This window comes from Boleophthalmus pectinirostris, unplaced genomic scaffold, assembly GCF_026225935.1.
Source record: "Boleophthalmus pectinirostris isolate CB_2022bp ecotype Guang Dong unplaced genomic scaffold, ASM2622593v1 HiC_scaffold_14, whole genome shotgun sequence".
In the NCBI taxonomy this organism is placed as follows: domain Eukaryota; kingdom Metazoa; phylum Chordata; class Actinopteri; order Gobiiformes; family Gobiidae; genus Boleophthalmus; species Boleophthalmus pectinirostris.
In genome coordinates, this window is record NW_026571047.1 from 33,165,068 (window position 1) to 33,180,694 (window position 15,627).

A 15,627-nucleotide genomic window follows, 5' to 3' on the forward strand; every position below is an offset into this window, starting at 1 on the left:
TTTATAATCAAACTTAGCCCTTAAGATAAAATAATGTATAAATAAATAAAAAAACAGAATGAAGTAGCATCTTGGAACAAAAAGTAAAAAAAAAAATAAAAATGTGATTTTGTAACAGAGACCAGAATATACATATTATCATATACATATGATAAAGTGTTCTAACAGGCTGAACACATGAACAGGCTTGTCTGGATCACACATTTCTGGATTACACATTTTGAAGTACGATATATTTTTGAAGTAAATACAGACAATGAACCATAATACTGAAACTAATTCATGACACTGACACAACAGCAGGTGTAGCCGTAAAAAAATATTTTAAATGTGGAATAAAACACAACAAAAACACAAACTGAAAAAATAAAAAGCAGAATTAGATTTAGAAGTGATTTATTCAACCCTCCACGGCTCAAATGTGATCATAGTACAGAAACATTCAAAGTGCCCACTAGTGCAAAGAAAAACATGTACAGATGAATGGATATTTTTTTTTTTTTTTTACATTCTTCTAGGCAAAGAACTCCTGATAGAAAACATGTTCTTCCAGGCTGATCAGCTGTAAGGTCTCTGTCTCTCGGTCTTCTCTCTTGTGGAGTGAGATGATTAGTGATGAGCGAATGGAGCCTCGTGAAGCATTGACACCTCAGTCTCAATATTGTCTCAAATAGTCCGACGTGTCTGAGGCCTCGGAGAAACACTGACCTCTAGTGGACAAATTTAACCATTGCAAACCAGAACACAACCCATGATTTGGGAACCCCAAACTCTATTTTCTTTTTTATTACAAGTCATAAATAGTATATATTCTATTTTGAACATTTAAAAAAGAAATAAAACTATTTATATATCACATGTCTTTATTAAGAAATAGAAGTTTTTCTACAGTTGAAGGCTTTAGTCTACATCTTTTTTGGCTCATTATCTCACCAGCTTTGGAAAAAATTCTCTCACATGGAACAGAGGATGCCGGTATACAAAGATATTTTTGAGCCAGTCTCCACAGATTAGGATATTGTATTTTATGTGATTCCCAGTATTTTAAGGGGTCCTCGCATCTGGGAATATGTTGTTCCTTCAAGTATCTAGAAAGCAAGATAGAAAAGCATAAAATGTGTACACCATATATAACCTTGATGAATAGCACAAGTGTCAGCAGAAACACTACCTCTGGATTTCTTCAGTGGCACTGGCAGATGCAGGGCTGGTTTGCTGAGCAACGACGTGGCTGTCCAGTAAAGCCCACAGACTGTCATCGTCACTCGGGGCTGGAGAGGGCTGTGGTTGAACTTCACCCTGAGTCTTGAGTTCAATCAAGCTGGCACATTCCCGTGACAGTCTCTCAACCGCGGCCTGCGCATTGGACGGGCTGCAAAATGCAACTTCTTTGAAACGTGGATCCAGTATAGTTGCCAAACGACAGGGAGGGGACTTTCTCCAAGCCGCTCATTTTCTGTTTTAGATTATTTTTTAGGTGGGTGGCTAGTGTAGCTCCAACACCATCATCCATCTGGGTGCACTCAACAGTAATTACATGAGTTAACATTTTTGTAATGGGTATGACTTTAGACCCTGACACACTGTTCTCCCCACACAGCTCCAATGTTGCTTGGTTGAACGGCCTCAACACCTTTAAGCACTGGTTTATTGCATCATAATCCTCAGCGCTAAACGGTGTTAAGTTGGACGTTGATGTCAGGGATGCAAGGGCAGCGCCAAGTGGTTCCCTCTGCTCATACATCGTTTGAAACATGGCAAAGGTGCTATTCCACCTGGTTTCTACCTCCTGGACCAGCTTCAACTGTGGCATGCCCATGTTGGATTGAGTGACAGCCAGCTTCTCCTTTGCTGTACAGTTTGATTTAAAGTGGCCAACAATTTTGCGAGCTTTGCTGCGCATTGTTTCCAGCTCGGACGTTTGGGAAATAGATTTTTTTACAACAAGATTCAACAAGTGAGCAAAACAATGAATATTTTGAATTGATAAACGATTAACACTTGTCACAATGTTGCGGGCCCCATCAGTAACCACGGCACACACTTTATCGGCTATTCCCCACTCGGCCATCATCGTCGATGCTGCTTCTGCAATATGAGCTGCTGTGTGGGTCACGGGAAAGTACTGTACCCCTAAAAGTACAGTTGATAATTCAAGGTCATCAGAAAGATAATGACAGGTCACACCCAGGTATGCGTCCATATTTGTGGACGTCCACATGTCTGCGGTCAAACTCACAGCAGAAGCTTTCTTTAAATCTTCTTCAGCCTTCTTTTTGTTTTGTTGGTAGCGTTTTTCCACCATTGTTTTTACAGTTTTGCGGCATGGAACTTTGTACTGAGGATCTGATATTTTCATCAGGTTGGTGAATCCCTCTCCTTCAACCATAGAGAACGGTTGGCCATCTTTAATAATCATGTCAACAATGGCCTCATCTAGCATCTTCTTTTTGGAGACTGTAAAAGAAGTGTGTTCATATGAGAAGGCTATACTTACTTAATATGTAGCCTTTATATGAAAAAACAGCCACATAAATTACGGGAATATAATTGAAATAAATATATAACTTACCATGAGGATAATGGCCGCTGTTGCCAGGGTTGTGGAGGACTGCTGGCTCTGGTCATTATTGTGCCTGGCACGCAGGTGTCTCAGCATCGATGAAGTATTGTTAGTGTAAGACAATACTTGTGAGCAGAGCATACACCGTACCTAACAACAACAATAATAATGATGATTTAAAATAATATGTAAATAGCAACATAAATATCATGCTGTAAATAAGAAAAGAGGTGTTACCTTGTTAGGTGGCATTAGATCAAAGAGATCCCAGACCATGGATCGCTTTTTTCCACTTGTAGATGCCATCGAAAATGAAACAAATGTCAAAAGTCGCCAAAATCACCACTAACGTCACACAATACTCCTCACTACCCAACATTTTTAAGAAATACTGGTGCATCTTTTATACTGTAGCAGTTTAGCGCTTGTCAAACCACAGAAGTGCGCTGAACACTCTGAACCAATCGCAGAGCGGAACATTCGCCGAGCCAATGAAAGGCTTCGATACACTGAAGCGATTGACACACAGAGAGAAGCAGTAACTGGGGGACAAACCGACACTTCCACACTTTGGTCACGTGAGCGGCTGCTGCGAGACGAGCTCCGAGGCAGTGCTCCGGAGCAATTTGTTTCAGAAAGAACGAGACGTGCTCCGGAGCTCCGTCTCAGTTGACCATCACTAAATAGAAATGAATAAGAAACTAAAGAATTGCAGTTTGAAAGTGTCTGAGACTCACACTTGCAGCTGTTCTTCCTCCTGTTTGATTGGGTTCTTCTTTAATCTGTGGAGTCAGACCAGGACTCAGAGAGGGGAGCTGGACACCTGCAGGAGATAAGAGAATACACACTTACACATACTTGGGCAGTATTGTGACATGAACACTGTGAACTTGTCTGTAGTCGACTTTAAAGGTGATGGGGTGTCTTTTCTGTCCATGAAGTTATAAATGGGTCAAATGACATTATTCAGTTTTCAAAAGCTCAAAAAATTAAAATATAATGGCATAGAAAATGAGTAGATTTTCTGCTATATGTAAGTGTATATTTTATCATTTTTATCTGGCAAATTGGTTGGGACTTTGGCCTTGGAGCGCAGTATTGAGAACATGGGACTGGGATGTCTCAAGTTCTGCTCACCCCCTTTGTAAAGCATCCTACAAAGGGGGTGAGCAGAACTTGAGACCAAGACAGAACCAATCAGAGCTGTTGTGGAAAAGAGCAGAGCTGCTCCACCCAAAACCCAAACAACCCGAATCTTATCTTATTGGTCTCCCACAGCCAGGACAGTCTTGGGCAAGTCCAATTAAAATACAAAAAAATGACTTTACTTTTGAAACAAACTGATAAAACTCCAAAACCAAACCACACTAACCACATCAGTCTAACTACCTTTAATATATTTATTGTCCAACTACATTTTGATGAATTACTAATTAATCGACTATTTATGTGATTAATCATTTTCATTTAAATGTAATTTAATTTAAATGTGATATACTTCCATCAGCCCCTATGTCCATGTGGGCAGGTGAACAGCTGAATGGAGCTCTCCAGTCTTCATCAGCGTCAGAAGAGTGCTCTGTGTCTCCCTCAGTCTCTGAGTGGACGTGTGTCTCTGTGCTGATGTCCTCTCCCTGTGTGTCCTCTCTCTGCTCAGTTTCTCTTTGTTGAAGCAGTGAGGACTCTTCTGTCTTCACCCTCACACCACTAAACTCTGGGACAGAACTGAAAAACATAAAATACATTTATACATTTCAAACCCAATCTGTAATACAAATAAATAAATAATGAATGAAATCTTAGTGATTATTTTAAATTTACATTTTACGTTTTTAACAACAGTAACTAACTAGTTACTACAACAAACAGCTGCAAACGGACTTTTTGTTTGCATGAAAATTACGTTTTCAGATACAGGATATCGCCTTCGTGTCCTGAAAAACGTTAGAAATAAAGCACGTTTTTAAATGATAAGCAGAAGTTACCTGTCCAGAAGAAATTTAGCGACCAACGCGTCCGTCTTTAGTCCCTTCTCCTGCTTCAGTGCGCGCCATCGCTGGAAGGAATCTCCAAGAATCACCTCAGTTTGGCCTCGCTCCTTTTCTTCTTCTCCATTTATTTGAACATCCTCAAACCCGGACTTTCGTTTGCGGCGATCTGGTCGTGGATTCTTGTCTGCCATTGCAACAAACTCTGTGCTAAATGTAAAGAAGCTACATTGGAAACAGAACCTCTGCGTTGTTTGAGTAAACCGAGTCTTGTTTGTGTGGAACGCGTGAGAGGCGCACGAAAATCACGTCATTTCGACGGGGCAGCCCATTTCGACAGAACACCATGGATCTATAATAAAAACTCTGCAGAACACCGGCTGGGTCCGTAAGATTGTTCGCTGTCCTCCGTGTTCGAGGGCCGTGACTGGGTCCGAGGCGGAGCAAAGCAGAACAGAAACGTGGATCCGGTCTGGTTTGTTACAGGACTATTTTGTTGTGAGCGGCCCGTGCTCCGCGCACTTGGTTTTTCCCGAAGAAAGCGCTGCTCCGTCTGAGCCTCTTACAATGCCACTCCCCACTGAAACTCATCTGAGCCCGACCTGAACCAGAGCTGCTCTCCGCTGGTCCAGGCGTCTGGGTTTGGATCTAGTCCGACTGTAGCATTTCTGACACACGGGGAGGGCATCTGACACACGGGGACATTTCATGTTTGTTTAAACTACAGGGTTTGCAGTTGTTACACAGAACAGGAGCCCGTGGACACTCTGCTCTGGCTCTTCATTTGTTTCATCTCATTAATTTTTCTTCCCCTATGTTCCCAATATCTTTATCTATCTATCTATCTATCTATCTATCTATCTATCTATCTATCTATCTATCTATCTATCTATCTATCTATCTATCTATCTATCTATCTATCTATCTATCCATCTAGATCAGGCATGTCCAAACTATGGCCCGTGGGCCAAATGCGGCCCTCAGACAAATTTTTCTTGGCCCACAGGCTTCCAGGTGAATTGGCCTAAATTACTTTGTATCAATTAAAAATTATCTTTTTACTGCAATTTTTTTTTGAAGATCTACCTTGATAAAGCTCATATTTAATATTTGGTGTGTGATTTTAAGGATCTTAGCCTGAATAAAGACTGATGGATCATTCTAATGTGTTAAACATGCACATATTTCAATTATTTACTGTATTGAGCACCAGTCCAGAGCCCTCGATCAACCCTCTGCCTCGTCTGTGTTTAGATATGTGGCCCTTGATGAAAAAAGTTTGGACACCCCTGATCTAGATAGATAGATAGATAGATAGATAGATAGATAGATAGATAGATAGATAGATAGATAGATAGATAGATAGATAGATAGTCTCCTAGACGATGTGGACGCAACACTGAAACCAATGAGCTGATCTCCACTTCAGCAGCAGTGATCCTGGAGGTGCTCGGCTGTAAGAGCCATGACAAACAATACCCACCATGGAAAAGATGGTTAGAGGTGAAAAGGCACACATGAGATAACAAAGCCAGACAAATAAACCGCAGGCAGATGATGTTTGTCCTGTTGGCTTGATCAGACCAGAACCTGCAGCAATGGGGCAGTTTGAGCCGAGTGTGAAGTGTCTGGGATGAAGATCAGCTCTTCCAAGTCTGAGGTCGTGGTTCTCCACCGGAAAAAGGCGTCTTGTCGTCTCCGGGTGGGTGGAGAGTCTCTGCCTCAAGTGGAGGAGTTCAAGTATCTCGGGGTCTTGTTCTTGAGTGAGGGGAGTGAGATTGACAGGTGGATCTGAGTAGTGATGCTGTCGCTGTATCGGACCATTGTGGGAGGGAGCTGAGCCCAAAGACAAAGCTCTCAATTTACCGTCAATCTACGTTCCTCCCCTCACCTCTGGTCATGAGCTCTGGGTAATGACTGACAGGAAGAGACCGCGGATACAAAAGGCACAAATTAGTTTCCTCCGCAGGGTGGCTGGGTGCTCCCTTAGCGATAGGGTGAGGAGCTCAGTCACAAAAGAGGAGCTCGGAGTAGAGTCGCTGCTCTTCCAAGTCAAGAGGAGCAGCTGAGGCTCGGGCATCTGTTCTGATGCCTTCTGGACGTCTCCCCTCTGGAGGTGTTGCGGGCATGTTCCACCAGGAGGAGGCCCCGGGGAAGACCCAGGACACGCTGGAGGGACTATGTCTCCGGAGGAGCTGAAAGAAGTGTCTGGGGTGAAGGAAGTCTGAGAGTCCCTGCTTGGACTGCTGCTCCCGCGACTTGGCCCCGGATAAGTGGAAGAAAATGGATGGTTGGATAATTTTAGCTCTAGAATTGCCAATTTCTACTGAACTAATGGTAAAAGGAGCTGTTAAGTTGAAAACTTCTCCACCTTGTAACGTTATGAAGCCGCAGAACATTTTGATCTTTAGAGACGTGGACGGACCTGGGTCCTGCAGGAGTGGCTTCTCTCAGTGTGGCGCCCTCTGGTGGTGCAGGAAGGGACAGCACTGAAACTCTTTAACCATACTGCCTCTGTTGGTGGTTTTCAGATTCTACAATGAGATGATCAAACTCCCAGACGGGGCAGATTTCCACTTTGATTATATTGTACTTTACCTTGAAGTATCCAAAAGGTAAAGTCACAAATACTGAACCTGGTGTTTTCAATTATTGACTAAACCCAAGAAATGACAGTATTATTCTATTACAAGATCATTTTACATTTTGACAATATTAATTTTAACTGCCTCCATCTGTATTAATTAATATTGACATAAAAAGTTGGGATGTCGTCTGAAACCCAGAAATACTATTACTATTACTATTACTATAATATTCAATATCATACACTACATCATTTCTTGTGAGTAACAATACTGTAAGCCTTCACTTTTTAACTTTTTTTAATAGGGTCTGGTGATTTGGAGTCCTGTTTGACATGTCATGATACAAATGTGTTTAAAATCCTTGGAACAACACCAGTGAACTGATTCGGTTTATTAGTTAATATACAATAGGGATGTAACAAGAACCGAAATATCGTGATATCGTATCGTCAAAAGTCTCACAATAATATCGCCGGCTGTCACAATATATCGAATCACAAGTTCCTTTACTTAAATGCAGGTTTTATAGTAGCGACAACTTATAAACATTGGGAACTACATCTCCCATGATTCATTTCAGTGCAAACAACATGAAGAGCAATGTTTTTTTACTTGAATACTTTGGATTATGGTGGAAAAAATTCACACCAAAATCTTGTATATTTATAATCCATCTTAGCTCTTAAGTTAATATAATGTATAAATAAAAAAAACATGAAATATAAATAAAAAACAGAATGAAGTAGTATCTTGGGACAAAAAGTAAAAAATAAAATGTGATTTTGTAATAGAGAATATATATAACAATAAAGTGTTCTAACAGGCTGAACAGATTACACATTTTGAAGTACAATATACTGTATTTTTGAAGAAAATATAGAGAATAAACAATAATACTGAAACTAGTTTATGCCACTGACACAACAGCAAGTGTAGCCGTAAAAGCTGTACATGCATCACGTATTTTGGACTTCCGGTCTTCGTGCAATTCATACTGGGAAGGATTTTCTGAAAAAGTGAGCATCAAACCTCCATGTTTGTTTTCCCAGTGGGATGTGTCTATTGACAAAGTCGATCTTTTCAAGTCTTTTGAACCATATCACTTTTGTTTCTGGTTCTGATATTGTCATATTTTAGTTTTGGGATTTGGACATCGTAATTGTGTGGTTGTTGGATCCTAAAAGTGGAAAACGGCTTGAGAAATTTGTTTGTGAACTCCATAAATGCAAAAGTGAATCAGATGTGTGTGACTCAAACCTCTGTTCAAACTGTTTTTCTTCCCAACGGAATTGAAAAATAGTGAAAGGTGAAGGTGATGGGCAGGATTGATCCACAGGAAGGACCAAAAATGAAACCTTTGACTGCCTAAGAAATCATACCGAGTTTGCAGAGAACATTTTGTATGTGGAGTGACAACAAAGCAAAATCCTGTTTGTTAAGTGAGAGGTGCAGAAGACAAACAGACTGAGCTGCACTTTCTTGTTCTTCTGGTTTTACAGAAACATCACGTCTTGGTCTCTTTGCAGTGGAAGGTGTTCTTGGTGAACAGCTGGTGCCTTTTGCTTTGGCGTTGACTTTTTTAATTCGTAACACCAAGGTTGATCGCTCCACATACAAAATGTTCTCTGCAAACTCTGGATGATTTAGGCAGCCAAAGGTTACTTTTTTGGTCCTTCCTGTGGATCAATCCTGCCCATCGCCTTCACCTTTCACTATTTTTCAATTCTGTTGGGAAGAGAAACAGTTTGAACAGAGGTTTGCAGTCACACACATCTGATTCCTTTCTGCAGTTATAGAGTTCGCAAACTGTCCGAAGCCCATTTCTCGAGCCGTTTTCCGCTGTTAGGATCCAACAACCACACAATTACGATGTCCAAATCCCAAAACTAAAATATGACAATATCAGAACCAGAAACAAAAGTGATATGGTTCAAAAGACTTGAAAAGATCGACTTTGTCAATAGACACATCCCAATGGGAAAACAAACATGGAGGTTTGATGCTCACTTTTTCGAAAAATCCTTCCTAGTACGCAATGACCGGAAGTCCGAAATTCATGATGCATGTATTGTAAATGTAGAATAAAACGCAACAAAAACACAAACTGAAATGTCCTATGTGTGTTCCATGGAGTGTATAAACAAGCGGACTAAGCGAGTTTGACGTCACCCACAGCGTTCAGTTCCCCTCAAATGAAGTTCACGATGCCCACGGTTACAGGGGCGAATTTGAAGCCAGGCTCTGACTTTTTTTTAAACAACGGAAAAAACACCAGGATCATGTCGAGCGGGTTAATATGAACATTTTAAGACCAAAATGACGAGGCTCACAGCAGCAGTTACAGAGAAAGGGGCCCTAATATTCCAGTGTAAATCAATGGGAGCCGGAGTCAGAAGGAGCCGGAAGAGCCACATGAGAACTTCCTGTTGTAGCGGCTTGTGCGTTGGCTCTGTCCTCTGATATCTGCAGGCTATGGTGCGCCCTCGTATGTTTGGTGAGACTAGAAGTATCAGCAAACACTTTCTCACAGACAGAACAGCTGTATGGTTTCTCCCCTGTGTGTGTCCTCGTATGTGTTTCAAGATGAGCCTTTCGAGCAAACGCTTGCTTACAAATTGAACAGCTGAATGGTTTCTCCCCTGTGTGTGTCATCATATGTTTTTTGAGATCAGAGTTTACAGCAAATGCTTTCTTACAGACTGTACAGCTGAAAGGTTTCTCTCCTGTGTGTGTCCTCATGTGTTTTTTGAGATGAGAGCTCACAGAAAACGGTTTCGTACAGACCGAGCAGCTAAAAGGTTTCTCCCCTGTGTGTATCATCATGTGTGTTTTGAGATGAGAGCTTAGAGCAAACCCTTTCTGACAGACAGAACAGCTGAAAGGTTTCTCTCCTGTGTGTGTCCTCATATGTGGTTTAAGATGAGAGCGTAGAGCAAATACTTTCTGACAAACAGGACAGCTGAAAGGTTTCTCCCCTGTGTGTGTCAGCATGTGTGTTTTGAGATTAGAGCGTAAAGCAAACACTTTCTGACAGACTGTACAGCTGAATGGTTTCTCTCCTGTGTGTGTCCTCATATGTGGTTTGAGACTAGAACTATCAGCAAACACTTTCTTACAGATTGTACAGCTGAATGGTTTCTCCCCTGTGTGTCTTCTTATATGTTTTTTAAGATCAGAGGGTAGAGCAAACACTTTTGTACAGACTGAACAGCTGAATGATTCCTCCCCCATGTGAACTCTCCTGTGTATTTGTAGTTTATATGTAGATGCAAGTTTCTCTTTACAAACAGGGCACTCGTGTTTCCTCCTCTCAGCTCCTTCACCAACTCCCGACATGTCTCCATTGTTCACAGTGACTCTAGTCTCTTGGTTGTTTCCATCAGCCCCTGTGTCCATGTGTGCAGGTAAACAGCTGAGTGGAGCTCTCCAGTCTTCATCAGTGTCAGTGTCAGAAGAGTGCTCTGTGTCTTCCTCAGTCTCTGAGTGGACGTGCATCTCTGATTTGATGTCCTCTCCCTGTGTGTCATCTATGTAGACAAATGTCTCTGCTTTGATGTCCTCTGAGGACTCTTCTGTTTTAACAGTCACAACAGTAAACTCTGGGACAGAACTGAAAAATATAAGATACATTTGAATATTTCAAACCCAATCTGAATATTTGTAATACAAATTAACAAAATAAAGAATTGCAGTTTGAAAGTGTCTGAGACTCACACTTGCAGCTGTTCTTCCTCCTGTTTGATGTTGGGTTCTTCTTTAATCTGTGGAGTCAGAGCAGGACTTGGAGAGGGGAGCTGGACACCTGCAGGAGATAAGAGAATACACACTTACACATACTTGTGCAGTCTTGTGACACAAACACTCTGAATTTGTCTGTAGTCGACTTTAACGGTAATGGGGCGTCTTTTCTGTCATTCATTTTTTTATTTGGCAGATTGGTTGGGACTTTGGCCTTGGGTTAGTATTAGCACAGTATTGAGAACATGTCAGGGACTGGATGCTTTACAAAGGGGGTGAGCAGAACTTGAGACCAAGACAGAAGCAATCAGAGCTGTTGTAGAAAAGAGCAGAGCTGCTCCAACCAAAACCCAAACAACCCGAAACTTATCTTATTGGCCTCCCTCAGCCAGGACAATCTTGGCCAAGTCTGGCTGGTCACTGAAATATGTTTCAATTGAAAGACAAAAAAAATTGCTTTTCTTTTGAAACAAACTTTGATAAAACTCTAACAACCTTTAATATATTTTTTGTCCAACTGCATTTTGATGAATTACTAATTAATCGACCAAAACTAATTTCTATTATTGATGTGATTAATCATTTTAATTTAAAATGTAAAATACTTTAATATAGTAGCATATATAGTTTTATTTGTATAGTAAATAATACACATCAAATTGTAAAAGAATAGCAGAGATTTTTGATATGTAACTTACAACAGTCACAGGTCTGTTTAACCAAATGACAAATTCCATTTCACTGAATGAAATATTTTGTGTTGCCAAATTAATTTTTTTATACATTTTGTAAACTGGTTTATACTTGATCAAACAGAAACAAAAGCATCAGTGTTGATCACACCAAGCTCTGATTTCAAATCCATCCATTTTCTTCCGCTTATCCAGGGCCGGGTCACGGGAGTAGTAGTCTAAGCAGGGACTCTCAGACTTCCTTCACCCCAGACACTTCTTCCAGCTCCTCCGGGGGGACTCCAAGGTGTTCCCAGGTCAGCCGAGAGACATAGTCCCTCCAGTGTGTCCTGGGTCTTCCCCAGGGCCTCCTCCTAGTGGAACATGCCCGGAACATCTCCAGAGGGAGACGCCCAGAAGGCATCCGGAACAGATGCCAGAGCCTCAGCTGCTCCTTTCAATGTGGAGGAGCAGTGGCTCTACTCCGAGCTCCTCCCGTGTGACTGAGCTCCTCACCCTATCTCTAAGGGAGCGCCCAGCCACCCTGCGGAGGAAACTCATTTCGGCCGCTTGTATCTACGATCTCGTCCTGTCGGTCATTACCCAGAGCTCATGACCAGAGGTGAGGGGAGGAACAGAGATTGACGGTAAATCGAGAGCTTTGCCTTTCGCCTCAACTCCCCTCTTTACCACCGATACAGTGACCACATCACTGCCAACGCTGCACCTGTCCACCTGTCAATCTCACGCTCCGTCCTCCCCTCACTTGAGAACAAGACCCCGAGATACTTGAACTCCTCCACTGGAGGTTGAGGCAGGGACCCCCCCACCCACTGTTTTTTTGGTCGCGAACCATGGCCTTGGATTTGGAAGAGGTGATCCTCATCCCAGCCGCTTCACACTTGGCTGCAAACCGCCTCAGTGGCGCAGGGACGTGTCCCTCTTGTTCACCGAGGTGAACTCCAACACACGACAGCTTGTTTTACTGAATGACATTGATGAAATAGACTTTTGGGGACAACTTTATTTAAGACATAGGTTTGCCAAAACTGAACAACTGAATGGTTTCTCCCCCGTGTGTGTTCTCAGAAGTGTTTTAAGATGAAAGTGTAGAGAAAACACTTTCTTACAGACTGAACAGCTGTATGGTTCCTCTCCTGTGTTCACAGTGGCTCTGGTCTCTTGGTTGTGGTGGCCTGTGTCTGTGTGTGCAGCTGAACAGCTGAATGGAGCTCTCCAGTCTTCATCACTGTCAGCAGAAGAGTGCTCTGTGTCTCCCTCAGTCTCTGAGTGGACGTGTGCCTCTGTGCTGATGTCCTCTCCCTGTGTGTCCTCTCTCTGCTCAGTTTCTCTTTGTTGAAGCAGTGAGGACTCTTCTGTCTTCACCCTCACGCCACTAAACTCTGGGACACACCTGAAAAACATAAAATACATTTATATATTTCAATCCCAATCTGTAATACAAATAAATAATGAACGGAATCTTAGTGATTACTTTAAATTCACATTTTACGTTTTTAACAACTAACTAGTTACTACAGCAAGCAGCTGCAAACGGACTTTTTGTTTGCATGAAAATTATGTTTTCAGATAGAGAATATCGCCTTTGTGTCCTGAAAAACGTTAGAAATAAAGCACGTTTTTAAATGATAAGCAGAAGTTACCTGTCCAGAAGAAATTTAGCGACCAACGCGTCCGTCTTTAGTCCCTTCTCCTGCTTCAGTGCGCGCCATCGCTGGAAGGAATCTCCAAGAATCACCTCAGTTTGGTCTCGCTCCTTTTCTTCTTCTCCATTTCTTTGAACATCCTCAAACCCGGACTTTCGTTTGCGGCGATCTGGTCGTGGATTCTTGTCTGCCATTGCAACAAACTCTGTGCTAAATATAAAGAAGCTACATTTGGAAAAAGAACCTCTGCGTTGTTGGAGTAAACCGAGTCTTGTTTGTGTGGAACGCGTGAGAGGCGCACGAAAATCACGTCATTTCGACGGAGCAGCCCATTTCGACAGAACACCATGGATCTATAATAAAAACTCTGCAGAACACCGGCTGGGTCCGTAAGATTGTTCGCTGTCCTCCGTGTTCGAGGGCCGTGACTGGGTCCGAGGCGGAGCAAAGCAGAACAGAAACGTGGATCTGGTCTGGTTTGTTACAGGACTATTTTGTTGTGAGCGGCCCGTGCTCCGCGCACTTGGTTTTTCCCGAAGAAAGCGCTGCTCCGACTGAGCCTCTTATAATGCCACTCCCCACTGAAACTCATCTGAGCCCGACCTGAACCAGAGCTGCTCTCCGTTGGTCCAGGCGTCTGGGTTTGGATCTAGTCCGACTGTAGCATTTCTGACACACGGGGAGGGCATCTGACACACAGGGACATTTCAGAACATGTTTGTCTAGACTCCAGGGTTTGCAGTTGTTACACAGAATAGGACCAAGTCTATATGAGACTTTTATTTGCAGATCATTTAGACTGACAGAAGTATTTAAGGATTTTCTATTTGCGCGATTAAAGAACTGCTGCAATAGCCTCATGTTTAACAGACAGCTCAGGGATTTTTCACTGAAAAAGAAGGTGCTGCATCCAAACATGGATCCTCTGATCATAAAACAGCCTGTGTCCTGATAAAGTCTTCAAGCCTGAAGCGTTCGTGCTGTTCATAGACTGTTCACATAAATATTGTTCTTTCTGCTCTGTGTGAAGCTCAGACTTTATCCTCAGACTTTATGTGTGAGCAGTTCACAGAGACACTGACACTATCACGAAAATGAAACCTATGACATTTATAAAGGTTTATATTATTGAGCTGAGGCTTTATAAACCTCCACAATGCACTGACATGTGACAAACTGCACAGAGTCTCTTCAAAACTTTCCTGTGGAGGAGCAGAAGATAGAATAGAGGGACAGACAGACAGATAGATAGATAGACCTTGGAACAGTTGTCATGGTGATTCCCGCCAGGTGGGCAGGGGTCACGTGAGCACAGATGCATGCTGTGGTCTTTTAAAAATGGCACTCCCCTGCACAGGTGAGGTACCTGTCACCAGAGGACCTGGCACCGGGGGTCGAGCCAACTCGTTTTGTTTGTCGACAGCTTCACGTAAGTCACTCTTGATAACACTTTAAACGCTGCTTTATATCAAAGGAAGCTCCTCTCATGGCAGCGACCCGTTTTTAGCAACAAAGACAGAAAAGGCGTGTGTCCAGGTGAGTCTTACGAGTCCAGGTGAGTCTTACAAGTCCAGGTGAGTCTTACGAGTCAAAGTGAGTCTTACGAGTCCAGGTGAGTCTTACGAGTCCAGGTGAGTCTTATTTGTGGATACAGAATCATTACTGCAATAATAAAATGTGTTAGTTTGTAAATGTTGTTGGATGAATGAAGCTGTTACTGGTGCATAGTTCTTCCGCACTCTGATTCACATTTATTTAATGTGCAAAGTGGATTGAAAAAAATAAAGTGATGATGTGATGAGTTTCAAATGATAATGATGCTTTTGTTGAGAGGAAATCTATTTCACTGTGATGTGTTTTAAATGATGGTTCACAGAAAAAGGTGGATTATAAAAGGAAACATGAAGGTGCGGCCTAGTGTCCCGAAACTGTCTGGTAAAAATGAAGGAAATAATGCCACAAACAGAACTCATGAAACAAAAGCAAAACGTCTCTCCAATCAAATCTCTCGGTATTTTGATGTGTGAAAATGTAATTTATCACAAAGGGTGAAACCGCGGGGAAAATGTGTTTTTCAAACGTTCAAACTGCAATGAAAAGGTTTAAACATGTACACCAAGCTTACGTCAATGAACTGGAACACAATAACTCAGAATTTTTTGAAATGAACGGTACATTTGTGGGAATTAAATGGTCACTTTCCAAACATGAATGATACGGGGACGGTACAGGACCTGCCCTAAAATACTCAAACATGCAAATAAAATAAAAAAAAGTGGAAAGGTGTCATCAGAGGTTTCAAATGAGATGAAAACCTACTTGGAAAATAAAAATCTCTCATCAGTCCTGGAAATTTAAAACAGTATGCAATGCATCCACTCGTACAATGGTCATCCTAAAACATCTATTCTT

At 42.0% G+C, this 15,627-nt stretch overlaps 1 protein-coding gene across 3 annotated transcripts; it reads right to left on the bottom strand.

The window, feature by feature from the left end:
• Positions 1–845: 845 nt before the first annotated feature.
• On the bottom strand, positions 846–13,737 carry LOC110165468 (zinc finger protein 391-like). 3 transcript variants are annotated; one of them, XR_008631724.1, is made up of 8 exons: positions 13,213–13,735; positions 12,679–12,962; positions 10,854–10,941; positions 2,801–2,855; positions 2,573–2,713; positions 2,240–2,457; positions 1,172–2,133; positions 846–1,088 (listed from the first exon to the last, which is right to left on the bottom strand). XR_008631724.1 is itself a non-coding variant. In XM_020930665.2 (4 exons), exons 1-4 carry the CDS (start codon positions 13,407–13,409, stop codon positions 9,513–9,515), a joined length of 1,806 nt encoding a protein of 601 aa, XP_020786324.2. In that variant the 5' UTR covers positions 13,410–13,737; the 3' UTR covers positions 9,144–9,512. The 3 variants fall into 3 exon arrangements, 1 of the variants encoding a protein (XP_020786324.2); XR_008631723.1 differs by having other exon boundaries at positions 1,172–2,457; XM_020930665.2 differs by lacking the exons at positions 846–1,088; positions 1,172–2,133; positions 2,240–2,457; positions 2,573–2,713; positions 2,801–2,855 and adding an exon at positions 9,144–10,749 and having other exon boundaries at positions 13,213–13,737.
• Between the last annotated feature and the right edge of the window lie 1,890 nt (positions 13,738–15,627).